We start from the raw sequence: 18713 nt of genomic DNA, 5'->3' as shown, positions 1-18713 counted from the left end.
ACAGCTCATCTTTTTGAGATTTTTGATTTTGTTCTGAGGTTTGATCAGGGCAAGAGTAGGACTTTCTACTGCTTAGATCTTGCCATGGGATCTTGTTTTTAATATCATCCTGAACAGGTAGCTTAGTTCAAATATCTGTCCTGAAGAATGATGCAACTCAAATGCCATGCTCCCCCAGGATTGCATTTAAATGACTGACTTAAAACACACAGCCTTCAGACACAAAAAGCAAATTTCTCCTCATTGAGACAAGCTGAACCACTCAGCAAACAATTCGCTGTTGACAGTAGATATGTTTTTTTTGATGGACTAACACATATTGTTTCTAATTTCTGGTCCAGTTGAAGTTAGTTGGTTGCTCACGACATCATCTCTTGTATGCAGATCTTAGGCTCCGGGATTTCTTGGTTGAGAATGAGACGCTGTCGGAATTTCTGTATCAAGATATGTCATTTGACCATGATGCAGTGGAGCAGATCCTAGATGCTCACGTAAATTTTGGAAAGGTAAGGAAGTAGACACCAGTGTGGAGTAATAATCCAGTCACAGGTACTTAACCTTCCATAATTTGGAAAGCATACATTTGTTTGCACTTGCTGCGGTTTTTTTCCCCCTGTTATCGATTTCCAATGTTCTCACCTAGAATGGAAATTGCCAATGTAAACTTGTCCTTCAATATTTGCAGCCTCCAGAAAGTGGAGATACAATGGTGAAATTATACTGGGAAGAGTTTATACATCGGTGCAAGCAGAAGAATTTATTAAACAAGCATCTATATTTACAGGAACAGATTGGAAGGGATAGCAACTAATTTATTCAGGTGTATCATGGACACAAAATATAATGCTTTCATCAGTAGGCCAACTTGCATCATGATTGTGCAGTGCCAACTGCATAGATGCCATTCCATAGGTATCATTGTACACATACTGCAAGCATTAAGCCATTTGAATATGTTACTTTGAGATTTAACATGTTGCCGCTGTACAAGACATTGATGAGGCCACTTTAGGAATATTGTGTGCAGTCTGGTCTCCTTTCTATTGGAAGGATGTTAAATAGGCTGGAGCTGTTTTCTCTGGAGCCTTGGAGGCTGAGGGATGACCTTGTAGAAGTTTATAAAATCATGACGGGCATGGATAGGATAAATAGACAAAGTATTTTCCTAAACTGTGAGTGTCAAAGACGAGGCAAACATTCATTACACAAACTGAAGTTCCTTTAATATATGATATTAAGCTGCCTTCTTTAATGGGCGGAGTCCAGGAAAATACACCTGTAATGGTGTTTGAGGTAGGAAATTGTACTTCATCATACTGAAGTGGTAGTGCTTTAGTTACAAATTAGGATCATGTGTGGTCTGGAGAGGATCTTTCAGGTGCTGTTCCTGTACATCTGCTGTCTTAGGCAGAAGACGTTGTGAGGTTGGGAGATGCTTTTGAACATGTGTGAACATAAACAGGTTCTGAACTCTCTTACGCACCCTTAATAGAACACAAGAGAAAGATTTTACATTTACACAGTGCTTTTCACAACTTCAGTCCATTGTGAAATACTTGGCAGTTGATTAAGTACTTTTTAAAGTGTAATTTGTATGAAATCAGGTTCCAAATCAGTAAATGTTTCAGTTTTTACTGTTGGGTTGGTTGAAGGAGAAATGATGGCCATGATATGCCCATTGTTGTTTGCATAAACTGCTCCAGAATCTTTTGTGAGCAGAAAAATAAGAAGATCATTCAACATTTCACCTGACAAGCTCTCTTCCAGTCTACACTGAAGCATCAGCATGTTTTCAACACCAAATACTGAACAGAAAAGTATATTGTCAGTCTTGGGCAATTGCCTGAAATATTTGTCATTCGATATGTTAGATTTATTTTGTTCTATATTCCCATATCTATCAAAATACTATGGACATTTAAAGTGTACTCCAATGAAATAGCCAGGAATCACGTCCTTGCTTGGACTAATTATAAGCTTATCTACAGTGGCCTTTTTATTTCTGAAAGTTATGTTTTGAAGAGTAATTTTAAGGCTGTAATCTAATTTTCAAGATTACAGTAGCAGTTATAGAATTTGAAACCAGTGTTCTGGATTTATGGTGTCATTTCAGCCTGCTTGATGAGGTTATAATAACCTAGTAACTAACACAGATGTATAATTTATGTAATTATTACATTTTAAAATTTGACCTAGTGAAATTTGCTTCAAGTAGTTGCTATTGGACTTTACAAATTATGCTAAGGCTAAATTGTGGGTGGAAATTGTGGGTGGGTAGTAAAATGCATTTCAATTTGATAGAACATTCTATTTGGCTGTTCATTTAGTCATTAAAAATTTAGAAGATGACTTTTTAAATTATGTTTGGACATTAAGTGATGTGGTCTAAGGACTGGTGAGTGAATTTGAGGGACAAATCATCTCTGACTTGATTGAATATAGGAATAGGCTGAACTTCTGTTCTTCCATTCCTAGTAATGCAATTTTATTTCACTTATTGTTAAATCTATTTTGGATTCTTTTAATCTTGCTTATCTGACTTTATTGCATAAAACACTTATTACTGTACTGTACTGTAAAAGCATAAATAACAGGTGGTTGATACTTTCTGTGCAGCTCCAACACAGCAGTTACTCCTTTATGTGTCATTGATTTCAGGTCATTACAGAGGGGCAAGGATTACAGCTGAAGGACCTTTGTGATGGCCCAAAACTGAAGGACTTTATTATCATTGGAGATCACTCCACAGCCACTTACACCCAATCTCTTATTTGTACCTTATCTGAGGCAGAACTGAAAAAAGTCGAACTAACATTCTTTTTGAACCTGGATATTTTAAAGTTAATACAAGTAAGTTAAGTCATTTGAATACATTCATATCAATGTGTGGGAAACACAAATTGGATATTATATTGTTAGGAACAATAAAGCTTAGCATTCCCTCGTCATTACGGGACAGAAGGAGGCCATTTGACCTATCAAATCCATGTCAGTTTCCTCTGAGGAATCAAATCAGACCCCGTAGCTTTATCTTTTTAATTGTCTTTGCTTCCAGCACCTTCCGAGGCAGAGAGTTTCAGGCTATTATCACCGACTGAGTAAAAATTGTCTTCCTCACACTCTCCTTACATCTCTTCCACAAACCTTAAGTCTGAGTCCCTTAGTCCTTGTACCATAAGCTCCAAGGAGAATAATCCCAGCTTTTCCAACCTTGTTATTAAACCCTCATCTCCAGAGCCATTCTGGTGAATCTGGTGAACTACCCTGTGAAGCATGCTTATGTCCTTGCATTGTGTTCAGATCTGGGCAAAATACAGTCACTGTGGGCTAATCAGAGCAGTCATCCGGCCATAAAAACCTTATGCTAATTTTCATCTGCCTATGTCATATATCCAGCACTTTCCTCTGGTTGCTGAGATAGGTCAAAGAGTGTGGAGTTCTGCAACACTAAAGCCTCAGGCTATTGCACTTCCCAGAATTTAATAAAAATAGTAAAACTTGTATGTGACATGCGCTGGTCTGACTCATAATGCATATTTCAAAGAGAGTTCCAGTACATTCTGTACATTCATTTCCACATATTACTGGTTTTTCCCTCTTGGTTAAAACTTATTTGTGGAGTGGGGGGTAATCCTTGACAGACCCTACCTATAAAAGCTGAGAAGGTTATTTGCTCCATAAAGGCCTCAAGGTTCAGTCAGATTGACCAAGCAACCTGGGCATTAGAAATTTCATGGCTACCCCTTAAGATGAATGGAACAGTAAAAGAACTGCCACCTACCTCAGGTAGTTTTTTAAAAGAAAAATAAATCAATGCATCTCAGCTATGGCTCAATTGGTAAAAGTCTTATCTTTTAACTGCAAAGACTGTGGGTTCAATTTCCATTCTAGAGCCTAAATGCAAGATCAAGACAGATGATCCAGTGGAGAACTGTGGATTTGCAATGCAATCCTTTGGATGAAATGTTAATCAAGGTCCCTTCTATCTATGGCAGTACTTTGCAGATAGTTCTTTCTGGGTAATATTTATTCCTCTACCTAATCTGATGTGCTGTTGAAGGAGAAGGGCTTTCCATTTATTTGTTTTCTTTACAATCCATTCTGATATTCCATAAATGGGAGCTTCTGTGTTCTGAATTTATTTTGAACTTTGAAACAGTTATCCTAATAGGGATATGTAGTGTCTAGTGGTGGAAGAGGAATAACATAAAATGTCTGCTAAGCCTATATTGCTATATAATTCATGGGGCAGCACGGTGGCTCAGTGGTTAGCACCGCTGCCTCACAGTGCCAGGGACCTGGGTTTGATTCCTACCTCAGGTGACTGTCTGTGTGGAGCTTGTGCATTCTCCCCATGTCTACGTGGGTTTCCTCCCACAATCCAAAGATGTGCAGGCCAGGTGAATTGGCCATGCTAAATTGCTCATAGTGTTAGATGCATTGGTAAATGTAGGTTAAGGGAATGGGTCTGGGTGGGTTACTCTTCAGAGATTCGGTGTGGACTTGTTGGACTGAAGGGCTGTTTCCATACTGTAGGGAATCTAATAATAAGAGTGATGATTAACTTCTATTTTTACTGCCGAATGCTCTCAGACAGCTCAGAATTAATAGCAAATATTACTTCAGAATCAAAACACTGCAGATGCTTGATATCTGGAAGAAAATGAAACAGAAAACTGCCGAAAATTCTCAGCAAGTCTGGCAGCATCTGTGAAGAGAGATAATATTTTAGGTCAATGGTCTTTTGTGTAGTACTGTTTGACTTGTATGTTTTTTAGGTTTTTTTTGTTTCTTAAATACCATGTAACCAAAGCACCAGATTTCAATAATTTTTTCAGAAGTATATACATGTATAAATATATACACGTAAAATTCATGACTATTTCCCCCAGCTACAGCACTTAATAGTCAAATGCTGAAATAATGTTTGGGTTGCAAAAGACACAACATTGCATGTGGTAGTTCATCATATACTGTACATCACCTGTTCCATCTTGTTTCCTGTGAATTATTACGCAGTGTCATTTGATACTCTTTTCAAAAGTTGTGAATAGAATTATTCCAATTTTAAAGGAATTGTGTTGCAAGTAATACATCATCAGTCTTGTGTTCTTTTCACAACTGAAGCTCATTTAAATTTCAGACTATTCCTAATGTAAAAACAGATTAACATTGCTTATTATTAAAATGTCAAGCAGAGCATTTTGAAGCAAACTCAGCATGTGGGGAATCCACAAGATTGTGCATATTGTGTTTTTACACCCCCCTGACATTTCTATCTTCTGCTGTCAGTATAGTGCGAAACTAGCTCATGTTTAACCAGTATCACATCTAATCCTTCCGGTTTAAATGTTAAATGTAAACCTTGAAATGTTTTAATGTCTGTGTGCATCTGTATTAACTCTGCCTCTCTCTGTTTTACAGAAAGGATTGATCACTAATCCTAAAGAAGCATTGAATGTAACTGAAGCCTTGGATGAAGTTCTGCAAAATCTCATGATTCTAGCCAAAGAGGTGTGATAGCCTTTCAAAGTTAAATTATAAATACAATACTGGATCATGTTAGGAAGGCTTGATGCTTGTTTCCATGGGTCTATATTTTATTCAGCATGTTTCTTTTGCAAATGGGCCTCTTTCTCAAAAGTGACAGCTTGTGGGAGGACAAATGTTTTGGCTTGATAACTTCAAGACACCAATGTCCAATTCTCAATGCTGTTGCTCTTTTGGTTGAACCCTTTAAGCAATTAATGCTAGTGCAGACATTGCTGAGGAGCAGAATCTTTTTCTGGATTTCCTTTGAAGCTTTAGCATCAAGGACTCCAAGGGTGCAGTCAGTTACTGACAGATGTAGACTAAAGCATTCTGTTATGCCACCCCACAACACACTTTGACCCATCTCAGAACAGCATTTGACTTTTTATTTCCTCAACACCAAGTCTGCCTCAGTAAGCACTCCAGTTCAAGACTGATATTAGCTGCTGTGTATTGTGGACTCACTGCCCATTCCAAACTGCATTGATATTGCTCAGTCTCACTCCAAGACTGTCCTTTACTATAGCTGAAAATGTGTTGCTGGAAAAGCGCAGCAGGTCAGGCAGCATCCAGGGAACAGGAGAATCGACGTTTCGGAAGAAGGGCTTATGCCCGAAACGTCGATTCTCCTGTTTCCTGGATGCTGCCTGACCTGCTGCGCTTTTCCAGCAACACATTTTCAGCTCTGATCTCCAGCATCTGCAGACCTCACTTTGTCCTTTACTATAGAGAGAGTTTATTTTTATTCCATTAATAACATCAACGGTTGAGGATTGACAAAGGAAGGGATGTCAGCTGTGATTCAGTCAGTTTAAGTCCCACGCGTGACTTGAACACAAAAAATGTTAGCTTAGACTCAAGTCCACTACCTGAGGGAGGACTGCACTGCCAGAGATCACTGTGTTAAACCAAACCATGTCTGTTCGCTCAGTAAATATAAAGGTTCCTCTGAAGCTATGTTGAAAAGATTTATCTCTCATGAGCTGGCTAATATTTGTCAGTCAATCAATGTCACAAAAGCTGAGGACCTGGTTGTTGTCATTGTTATTGTGTCATACTTCAAAAGTATTAATTGATAAAAGTCAGTTTGGGATATCCTAAGGTCAATAAAGGTGTTGGAGAAAGGCAGTTGTGCAACATGTACTGCATGTCAAGAATGTAATATAGTTTGTATTCAGCGTCTTCTGAAAGTTTCCCTGATAATGTTGCTGATTGCTACAAGTATTGGAACACCAAATTACAATGCAAGTTTTACCACATTTAGAAAAATTGATTCCTCTGGAATGAATTGTATTGAGGGAAAAAATTATTTTGAACTTCACAGCACAGAGGGAGACCATTCAGCCTATCAGATCAATGTTTCTCACAGTCTTTTGAACACCCTACTTAATTTGATGTTATCAATTTCTTCCTTGCTTATACTTATCTAACTTCACTTTAAATGTCTCTATGTTACTTGCCTTAAGCACTCCACATGGTAGCAAGGGCTGTAGACTAATCACTCCTGTATTCCAGCCTGTATTGTTTTGGGAAACACCTGTTAAACTCATCAATTAACCATTACCAGTTTCATATTCTAATTGATTCACCTTGTCTCTTCTTCGGAATCTATGGTCATCAACACCCTCAATTAAGACCTCGAAAACAGATTATCCAGTCATTGTCATACTGCTATTTTTGGGAGCTTGCTATATGATGCATTGACTGCTGCATTTCTTACATGACACTTCAGAAGTACTTCATTAGCTGTACAGTACTCTTGGACTTTCTAAAGTGGTGAAGATGCACTATATGAATATTAATAAACTCTAGTTGAGATACAGTTCTTCCCATGGCTTCACATGTTTCTTTAACAATGGACATTCAAAGACTATTTAAATGTTAGAGTCATTGCAGTCAGATCCAATCTTGTCCCCACCCTACTCTCCCATCCATGGCATCCAGCAGAAATTAGTGAATCATGTATTGATAGATGGAAACTTGGATGATTTATATCATCCATCCCTTCTCCTTCACAGGTCAGAATCAAACCTGTGGAACATCCTACTCTGTAGAGATCAGTTAGATCTACATAAATCTAGAGGCCCACTGCAATTTTGTTTTCAAAATGAACTTTCACAAACTCAAAACAAAACAACCCATTGGCACCTGCAAGGTCAGCTTGATTAAAGCTTGCTTGTAAATCTGTGCTGAAAATAATGATTATCTGTAAAAAGGAAAAATGCAAAGAGATGTGATAAAACAAATAATGTCAGACATGTTGCTTTACTGCAGACTAAATATGCAAACTGCTCAACATGTGTGATTGAGGCTAAGTCGCTGTGAGATGGCAGGTGTTCATTTACAACTTGCTGAGTTGGTCGTTTGTCAAGCAAGCTACAATTTCATCAAATGTACAACAGAGAAACAAGCCATTGAGCCCAGCTGGTCTACACCAGCATTTAGGCACACATGAGCCTCCTTCCCTCTTAGTGTATTCTTTCCTTTTCTCTCTCATGTGTTTATCTGGCTATCCCTTAAATACCCCTATGCAAGTGCAACTCAAACCTTTTCTTTCTGTGACTGCATTGTGAGGCTTGTAAATGTTTGTGACTCCTCTGTCAGACCTGTGTGAGTAGGGGATTGGGGGTGAGTTGGAGGCAGAAGCGGGGTGGAAAGACCTGTGAAAGTGGGGGTGAGAGATCAGAGCAGTACCACAGCGATTGATGCAATTGAGCTTCCAGTTTCCAAATTTCAGCTCACAACTCCAGCTGAAGTCCTGACCCCATTTTGAGAAGCATTGCTTTATGCAGTTACCATCCTTATAGTAGTGAGATTAACATTCTCACCACTCTCTGGGCTATGAAGTTACTCCTGACTTCCCTACTGGATTTAGCAGTGACTAACTTGTGTATGGCACACAATGTTCAGCCTTGCCCTCAATAAGTGGAAACATCTTTGCTATGTCTATCCTTCAAACGTTTTCACGCCCTCAAAGACTGTTTATATCCCTTCTCCTACTATCTTGTGTTTTGTTTACTCCTTTTCATCTACTTTGGCACACTGTCCGCTAAATCTGACACGATACAGAGCATTAATTCAGTCACATCTGCAGCTATTCTGTGTGATCCTCTCTTTCATGTGAATAGTGACCATTATACAAGGAACTCCCTTCGCTTGGATACAAGACCTCTAAATGTACAAATGAATTGTGTAGGAGTCTTTTGTCAAATGAACTGTAGTAACCCCAGTCTTCGTGAGAGACTGATGATCCACCCGAGGTTAGTTGTGGTTTCATGTTTCACAGCATGGGCCAACATCCTCTTTTCTGGTTTGAGGCAAAATAACTCATTAAGAACATACAGAGTAAACTGCTTGCAGAACCATGTTCTCAGCAATTGCAGCAGAATTGTGATATGTGTTTTAAGAAATATATTTTTATGTGCCGTGCTTAAGTCGCGGAGTACAGAAATAAGCTCACATTATAAGCAGGCTGGAGCGTCAAGTTACTTTTCCTGTTGGAGCACTTAGGCTTGCCTGCTTTTGTCTGTCAAGATATAATTGAAACCATGTGACACTGAACTTGCTGATGTGGCCAGGTCATCCAAGTACCCACTGCTTGAAGGAACTTGAGTTTTGCTTGGGCTGCGGCTAGATAGACCAGATAACTACAGTTTGCATTTTCAGAAGCAGCAGTTGGTCAAAGCAGAGGATGTTGGAGCTTCTCCCTAATGATCCATCTGTCGTCAGTTCTAATGAAAGGTTATCAACCCCAGGTGTTAACTCTGTTCCTCTCTCCGCATTTGCAACCTGTTACCTGATCAACGTTTTCCAGCATTTACTGCATTTTTAGTTCGTTTGGGTCAACAGAATGCAATTATTTTCCTTTTGCTGAACTTAGTTAATAAGTCATGAGGACAATTAAATCCTATCTACAAATAGCTGTCAGCTTTTAAAATAGCTTGAGATTCAGATATTTGCTTGGTTATACAAGAGTACGTTGCAGTTAGAGAACCCACTGTAATGGTACTTTAATGTGAGTAGGATTTAATGGATGGTTAGATGATTGTGAATTGTTCAGGCTTCAGAACATCCTGATTTCAGGAATGGTAAACATTGTTGCCATAATAAAAGATGGTGGGAGACCAAAGGAGGACTGTTTTAAAATGTAAGGAAAGCCTTTTCACTGTTTGCATGTTTCTCAGTCACTGATGGAATACTTACTGTCATTTCCTCAGCTATAAGTAAAATAAAATTTTGGATGAATGACAGTATGCAGCTACATCATCTACTTTTTAAAAGATTTGTTGACAGGATGTGGGCGTTGCTGGTTGGGCCAGCATTTGCTGCTAGCCCTAATTATCCTCAAGAATGTAGGCTTGAGCTACTTTCTTGAATTACTGCAATCCTTGGAGTGTAGGGACAGTGGTGCTTGGAAGGGAATTTTAATACTTTTAATAGTGAAGGAACAGCGATCTCGTTCTAGATCGGGATGATGTTTAGTTTGGAGGGGAACCTGTAGGTAGTGTTGTTCCCTTGGATCTGCTACTCTTGTCCTTCTGGATAGCAGAGCTCACAGGTTTGGAAGGTGATCATACTGCAGATTTTGAGAGCTCTCTGAAATATTCCACTCTGGACAATCCCTATTTGTGACCTCCTGTCACTGGTGTGTTCCACAGGCACTGGTCAGGCAGTCCGTGGCTGAGGTTGTCGGTTTGCTCACTGAGCTGGTGGATTTGTTTTTGGACGTTTCTGTCCCATCCCAGGACAGAACCCAATGCCTCACCGGAGGCTCACTGATGGTGTTGCCCAGCACGGTGACAAAACGCCTGAAAATACACCTGCCAGCTGAGCGAGCAAACCAACAACCTGAGCTTCAAATCCTCTCCAAGTCCATGGCTAATTGCCAAGTGTACAGTGGGGTATACAAAATATTAAGGCCCTGAGGCAGGATGTTTCTCATTCTCCTGATACCACTTGGTCTCCTGTTTCCATCATGTCAATTCATTCATCATTTTATTTAGGATTGTGTCTGAAAGAGACTGCGGGACTCTTAGCTATTTGTAACTATTACCTTCTCTTGCACATTGTCTGCAAACTATTTACATGACGAGGCTTTACATGAATTTTCTAGATTGAACCATCCCCCAGAATTTCGAGCAATCACATGATCTTGCATCACTGATATGGATTATCATGTTTATAAATTTAACATTAACTAGCCACATCAAATCTTTTTTCAAGTTACTGATTCTATTCAACACACTACTTGCATTGTCCTACAGTTCGTCAGCTAACTTGACTGCGTTCTACCCAACACTTCATAAATATTGAGGTTGGTGTGTTAGAGTGAGGGATACTCTGCCTCTGTTTTCATACTGTAATACCTCAAGTCCACTCCATGTTGTAGAATTTCTACCATACCTTGCTGTACTGAGCAATTTCAGAGAGGAAACTTATTTGATGCCTCATATAATCAGAATTCTCTGAAATGTTAACATTCTGTGTTAATGTTGGTTAAGCATTCCAACAAATCTTTCATTCATGAAAACCGCATTGCAATGGCTTTTCTGATTCCAGCACAAATGATTTTATGCACACCAGACACCCAATGATTGTCAGAATGTATTAAAATTACAAGATAATAAGAGTAATTCAAAAGTGAAACATTTTTCAGATTTTTCATTTCAGACATTCTCGAGGATTTATGTATAGAAGCAGGAAAACCTTGTTGCAATTGTACGAGGCCCTGATGACAGTTACACCAGGGGTATTGTGTATAGTTTTGGTCTCCTTTCTGAAGAAAGGCGTTTTACATGTGGAAGGAGGGCAACAAAGATTTACCAGACTGACTTATGAAGAAAGAATGGATCAGTTAGGACTATAATCAGTGGAGGTTTGGAATAAGGGGGTCGGGGGGGGGGGTTAATATGAAACATCTAAAATTCTAACAGCACTAGACAGGGTAAATACAGGAAGTTTTTCTTGATGACCTGGGAGTCCAGAACCAGGGTGCCACAGTCTAAGGATACAGGCTAATTCATTTAGAACTGAGATGAGTAGAAATCTTTTCATCCAGAGAGTGGTGAGCCCATGGAATTGTCTGCTGTAGAAAGCAGTTGAGGCCAAAGCATTTGATTGTTTTCAAGGAGGAGTTAGATATAGTTCTTCGGGCTAAAGGGATCAACGCGAATAGGGAGAAAATGGGAACAAGGTATTGAGTTGGATGATCAACCGATACCATTTTGAATGGCAGATCAGGCCCGAGTGGCCTACTTCTCCTATTTTCTATGTTTTAATGTACATCAGGAATAGGTATGCTTGTGTCACAAGCGATCTCTCCACTAAGCTATGCAGTCAGCTGAAAGGTGTTGACATAATTCAGTGAGAAATAACCTGTATGTGAGGTTATACAAAAGAAAATTAAAGGAACTGGACACTGAAAACAAACAGGCCAAGTGCAACAACTAGATTTTAAGCGAATATTAAAAGGGAACATTAACCATTAACATGTCAATTCCAGAAACTCATAATTACAATTTTTATCTTCCTCTTCGAACCTTACAGTGCTGCTTCTATCAGTCTCTGTAAACTATTCTAACTGCAGCATTTTAGACTTTTAGAATCCAGTACGGCCACACACAAGCATATCTTAAAGGAGCCACATGTGTATGCAGCTTTTGGGGCCTGTGCATTAAATGGTCCTGGGATGTTGCTTGGCCATGTACTCATGTCGCTCATAAGGCAAGTCTGGTATCTTCCCTGTCTTACCGCCTTTTCAAGAGCTCCCTAAAAAGCCAGCTCCTTGACTAGGCTTTGTGCCAGAGTCATGTTTGGCAGTGCCTGACTTGGCTGCTGTTACATAGTGTCCCTGTAACATGTAGCCAAAAGTTATTAATCTCCACATTAACTGGTTTTTAACTTGAGCATGGTCAGACAGTGTTAGCTGTGGGACAGTATTCTTGCCTCTGATTTGGAAGGTTCTAAGTACAAAGTGGCTGGCTCTCGAGTGACAAGCTGCTTTGTTGGAAGTGCCAAAGTCCCATCTCCAATCTCAGGTCAGTACAAAAGCTCCCATGGCAGCATGTGTAGATGTACAGATAAGTTATTCCTGATGTCTCAGCCAATAATTATCCCACAGTTGCCATCAGAAAAACTGGTCAACTGGCCAGTGAAATGTAGTGCAAAGTAGCTGTTGTATTGCCCACATTACAGCAGTGATTGCATTTGGAAAAAAATGTACCTCATTAGCTGTAAAGATGTGCAGTGGTCATGAACAGAACTATATAAGTGCAAGTCATTTTTGCAAATTTGTCATGAATTTTCATTGTCTAATTCTGTATTGATTTCTCTCATGAGATTAGGTTTTCGGTGATCTAAAATACCCCTATCTATAGTTGATAAGACAACTCTGTTCTCCTGTAACCTGGTTCTAGAGAAGTACTAGGATAGTGAAACATGTTGTTTTATTGTCTCCTCTTCCCTGTTTGTGCAGCTAATGGAAGTGAAGAGTTGGACTGACATGCGAAGAGAGATGATGTTACTGACCAATGAGAATACGACAGGGTCACCCCAAGAGGTGTACCAAGCCGTGACAAGAATTGTGTGTGGCCATCCCGAAGGTGGTGGATTAAAGATCAAGTCCCTGAATTGGTATGAGGACAACAACTACAAGTATCTTTTGGGTAGAAATGGCACGGACGATGATGATGCCGCACACTATGACAACTCAACAAGTGAGTATGCACACTTGACTGTTACCATCCAAGTTAAAAATGAAAGGTTAATCTCCTGAATGCTGCTGAGAACAATCCAGAAAAGAAACTGTGGAGACACTTGGGAAAAAGAAGTGCGCTTATTTCACTTTTGCTTTCAACACTTTTATTTGCTTTTTTTCCTGAAAACTTTGGAGATGGGAAAAAAAAGACTCCGTTTGACTGGATGGAATGGTTGAAAATAAGAGGTCATGAGATGAGGCCCCCAGGAATGTCTCCAATCAGAGTTGGTAACAATAGTTAGAAAGGGTTGGAAGAGATTGTTTTTTCAGCTGTACATATTTGTCTTTGTAGTATGTTTGTGTGCAGTGAACAATTCAGCACTGGGTAGTGGGCAGTACTTATTTGTTTCCATTTCTCCTTTAACACAAAACCACTGAATAAGTTGCAGAGAATGTCACTCACTCTACAAGTAGACTACAATTTTTAACCATGGAGCACTTTGACATGATACAAATCTAAAGGCAGACCCTGTCCTCCATTTCCTGCTAAATGTCAGACCTCTGTTTCCTGCCAAACCTCTGTCAGAGGGAAGCAGATTAATGATGGAATTTGTGTTTTTGCAGTGTCCAGATATCAGACTTTTGTTATCTTTTGTTGTATTTAAGGCGTCAAGACAGCTGTGTTGTATAGTCGTTCACAAATGTGTTGGCACATCTGTAAATACGTGCATAATTTTCATGGGATGTTGAATATGAGTGTCCTGGAGACCCATTGTCAATTTGCAGATTGATTGCTCTTAAAAATTAATGCTTTCATTGACCAAGCAAAACCACAACTTCTAGAGGGGCAAGTGAGTGATGCTTTGATTGCAGCTATTCTGTACAATCAAGAATCATTTACGTAATAAGACTTTGCATGGGTTCAGTCCCATAGCCACAATGACTGACAGCTGAGCTGTAGTAATCAGATGAGATAATAAACTGAGGCCCCCGCTGCTCAGCTACCTCAGATGGACCTTAGATATCTGCCACTGTTTCCAAGAGGAACAGGGAAGTTCTCCTTGGTGCATTAGCCAAAGGTTATCCCCCAACTGACAAATTATAAACGGCGATGATCTACTTACTATCACAATGCTGTTTCTGGGGTGAAGGGGTTGGGGGGGAGCTTCCTGACTGAGATCTTTTCTAAATTACAGAAATACTTGACTTTAAAGCATTTAAGATCACACAGGACACAAAGTTTATTTGAGAAGTCTTTCATCATTTCTTTTCTATTTTGCTCACAAACCTTCAGGGAGGAAATAATTCACTGGAATAGTTTGAGGATCTTTTAATTTAAAATACTATTCTTCTTTCAAGCGCCATACTGCAATGACCTGATGAGGAACTTGGAATCCAATCCCATCTCTAAAATGATCTGGAGGGTAATGAAACCATTGCTGGTTGGTAAAGTGCTGTACACTCCTGATACCCCTGTGACTCGAAGAATTGTTCAGGAGGTAAGTAGGCCAAGATAATCTGGAATGCCCTTTTCCCATTCTACACCTTTGTGTTTTCTGATTTCTTCCTTTGAATTGTATAACCTCTTGCAAACAGAAGGTTTGCTCCCTGATTTCATTTTAGCTCCCTGATAAAATACAAACTCAGTTTTTCCAGGTAACTGTGAGAGACTGATCATGCAGGGACTTGGAATTATTTCCCCAGCTGGGATGAAAAGGAAGCTCAGCTATCACTTTGACATGATCCATCTTGTTCTCAACAGTCTTACTCATCCTGCATCATTCCTTACTGTGGCAATTTGTCATTTCAACATAATTGTTCTCTTTGATTTCAATCTTAGGATCTAGGCAACTTCCTGAAATACATTGACATATTAGGAGTGTAGGAATGGAATCTCATTTAGGGGTGACAGCTGTGACGATAGAGTTCAGGTATAGATCAGTCATGGTCTAATTAGAAACAGGTCAGAATGGAGGGGCTGAATGGCATATTCTGTTCCCATGTTATTAATCTGGAAGGGAAGCCCAAAAATCATTAGTTACATTCACTGCCTTCAACTCTGAGGCGTCCAGTCACTGGTGTGTGAACTCATGATCTAGGTTATAACCATTATATCTATCACTATTACCATTAGGTGAACATCAGCTTAGTTGGCTGGATTGCTGATTTGTAATGCAGGATGAGAGCAATACAGTATTCATAAGATTCAATTCCCATACTGACCATTAAGAGACATAGAGTCAGACAGCACAGAAACAGACCCTTCGGTCCAACCAGTCAGTGCCAACCATAATCCTAAACTAAACTAGTTTTACCTGCTTTCATTTGGCCCATATCCTTCCAAACATTTCTTATTCATGTACTGATCCAAATGTCTTTTAAATTTTTTAACTGTACCCTCATCCACCATTTCTTCTGTAAGTTCATTCCACACACTAACTACTCTGTGTAAAAAGAAAGTCCCTCATGTCTTTTATAAATATTTCTCATGTCATCTTAAAAATTTTGCACCCCCCCCACTCCCCCCACTCCCAAACTGCTTTGTTCTAGTGAATAGATCTCACTTCTTGCCTGAGGTGTGGTAACCCTCAGGTTAAACCACCACCCATCATGTCTCTCGGTAGTGAGAGTGCAGTCCTATGGTCCTGTGGAACTGTAGTGACTATAACTTTATATGTCTTTTTTTCAATGTATGTTGTTCTCTTCTTGTAGATTTTTCCGTTAAAGTCCTGCAGTTTGTATTCATACCTCTGGCTCTGTTTTCAGGACAATTATTGTAGTTTTATATATATATATTTTTAAAAATCAATCAACCTGATCTCTTCCTATTCTGCCTGCTGCAGTTGTATCTCAATTGTTTTGTTTATTTCAGGTTAATGAGACCTTTCAAGAGCTGAGTGTCTTCAAAGAGATTGGAGAGATGTGGAAAGAGATTGGACCAAAGATCTGGGTGTTTATGGAAAGAAGTCAGGCAATGGATTTGATTCGAGTAAGTACATTGGTGGTTTGGTTAAACCTTAATTTCCAACCAGTTGTCATTATATTGCACATTGTTGATTAATTTTGCAATGAACTGACAAAATCAGTCTGTGCCACAACAATGTAGCGCCACTAGTCTAATTACTCACCCCTCTTTAATGTTGAGTGTAAACAGAATTGGCTATGTTTCTGTTGACAGTCTTTCTCCACTCCATTGTTGGGGTTTTCCCTCTTTCCTCTTCAGGGACAAGTACCTGATGGAATCCAACTCTGCCCGCACTCTGCAGCCATCCTCACTCTTCTATCATGAAGATTCTTTGATTTGCAATTTGTACTTTTCACAGAAAAATTAGTTCCTGTGACTGAAGCTAGGAGGGAAATGTCTACAATCTATTTCTTATAGACAAGAAAAAACAAGTAAATAGCAAGGTTATCTATCAGACAGTATGAGACTACAATAGGTCTGTGAAGCTTGTCTTTATAATTCCTAAATGAATCAGTGTTTTGCTATTAACATTAATGATTAGAAGTATGAAACAAATAAATGTGTTAGTTTTCTGATACTGCAGTCAGTAGTACAAAAGTACACATTCACTCAGCACTCGGTGGTGGCAATATTAGGCAATCAGTGAACACGTTGGAACTTTGGTTTTATTATCTAATGGCTGCCAGCTGGATAAGGTTCTACTCATTCAACATTTGGAACCCAGAAAACATGATGCAATGCTCCTCGTTCAGAAATTGAACATTCAGTACATGTTTAATTTTAACAATTTGTACAATTTCCTCAATTGCAAAATGAAAGTGTTCTTGACTGCCATGAACTGAGAGATATAGCTGATCGCGCAGGAAGTTATCCTGTGAACTTGATGTCTCACTTGCAAGTCGATTTATTATTATTTCATTATTAACCAACACAACCAGTGGACCATTTTCTCATTGAGGTCTTCATTACGAAGCACATGTAAAATATGAACAGAATACTGAATCAGAAATGGATAACTTTTCAATCATGAAGCCAATCATTCAGTGGTGGATTATCTGTCAGGAAACCCCCCCATGACAGAAGGGGCGGGGCGGGGGGGATGTGGAAGGAGGCAATTGGCGGATTTACATTGCTCCAATCTACATAGAAAGCAATAATTTTTAAAATGAGAGAAGGATTTCCCAATGACAGAAAAATATAGCAGGCCAAAATTTCATATCGTTGGGAATTTTACTGTAAGCAACACACTAAAATTACTACTGACAGTTTATATTAATAAATTAATATATAAGATATGGAAAAAGTACTTCACCATTAATAATCACACAAAACCCAAAACACTTGATGGTGCAATTTACTATGCACTATGCTCCCAGCAGGTATGTAATCTTGAAGCTCAAGTTCCAAAGGCCTTGCAACTTTTCAGCAGGCTCCCTTCTCCCTGCCACAGCTTCTTTTTTTCCAGTGCCCTTTGAAAACTGTTCCTCTTATTCTTCTAAATCTACACAAACTGGCCTCCAGCATCAAGGTACCCTCTAACGGTTCCTTTTTCATTAAACAGAGTCATACAGCACGGAAACAGACCCTTCAGTCCAACCAGTCCATGCCGAATATAATCCCAAACTAAACCAGTCCCAGCTGCCTGCTCCTGGCCCATATACCTCCAAATCATTCCTATTCATGTACTTACCAAATGTCTTTTAAACATTGTACCCACATCCACCATTTCCTCAGGAGCCACACACTTTGTGTAAAACAATTTGCCCCTCATGTCTTTTTTAAATCTCTCCTTTCACCTTAACAATGTGCCCCCTACTCTTGAAATTCCCTGACCTAGGGAAAAGACAGCTACCATTAACTCTATCTATACTCTTCATTACTTTATAAACTTCTGTCAGGCCACCTCTCAACCTCCTGTGCTCCACTAGTCTCTCATTGAACAGAGAACTAGTTCTCACCAGCATTCCTGGTTGGCAGCTAACACAAAGTACAGTCTTTTTCACCACTTCTCACAGCAGTAATGTTTCTGTTTTCCTCTCTGCTTCTGTGTCTGGAAAATTAGCTGCATCAAGATGTACAACCTGTCACTTAATTTTCTTTAGAATTCAGTAACAGGTCAAAGGAGCCTGTCTCCAGGCAGAATTTACGAGATCACCACCCCCTTTGCCGAGTACTCAATTAAAATTAGGGGAGGCAATTCAAATCCAGGGGTTTTATATTGTCTTCCATTCATAATACCATAGAATTTAGAAGGTTACAGAACAGTTTGGTCATCATGTTGGTACCTCTCTTTGCTAGAGCAATCCAAATCTGACCCCATTACCTCACTGTCACCTTATAATCTTGTATTGGCTTCGGCTTCAAATAAATGGGAGGTTCAACCCACATTGCACATTTATATTCCTGCATCTCACCTATGACCACTCTCCCTGCTCATTCCCCAAAAAGCAGCAAATGTAAACCATCTCAATGTACATTAATACATACTCATTTTTGGATAAAATTATTTTCATGAGCTAA

General features: G+C 39.3%; 1 protein-coding gene across 3 annotated transcripts in view; it reads left to right on the top strand.

Annotated features, from left to right (window-relative positions):
* LOC122562589 (phospholipid-transporting ATPase ABCA1-like) overlaps positions 1-18713 on the top strand; it is a 146815-nt gene that overhangs the window by 61292 nt on the left and 66810 nt on the right. For all 3 annotated transcript variants that reach the window (XM_087996332.1, XM_087996335.1, XM_043715567.2), the window contains 6 exons: positions 385-506; positions 2659-2850; positions 5425-5514; positions 13007-13247; positions 14588-14727; positions 16101-16217. In XM_087996332.1, coding sequence (XP_087852458.1) covers positions 385-506; positions 2659-2850; positions 5425-5514; positions 13007-13247; positions 14588-14727; positions 16101-16217 — 902 coding nt within the window. The remainder of the gene's footprint in view (positions 1-384; positions 507-2658; positions 2851-5424; positions 5515-13006; positions 13248-14587; positions 14728-16100; positions 16218-18713) is intronic.

This window comes from Chiloscyllium plagiosum, unplaced genomic scaffold, assembly GCF_037043375.1.
Source record: "Chiloscyllium plagiosum isolate Xiang-an unplaced genomic scaffold, Cpla_swu_hap1 HiC_scaffold_2, whole genome shotgun sequence".
Lineage (NCBI taxonomy): Eukaryota > Metazoa > Chordata > Chondrichthyes > Orectolobiformes > Hemiscylliidae > Chiloscyllium > Chiloscyllium plagiosum.
Note: the sequence above shows the minus strand (reverse complement) of the source record. Positions and strands in the feature narration are given on the sequence as shown.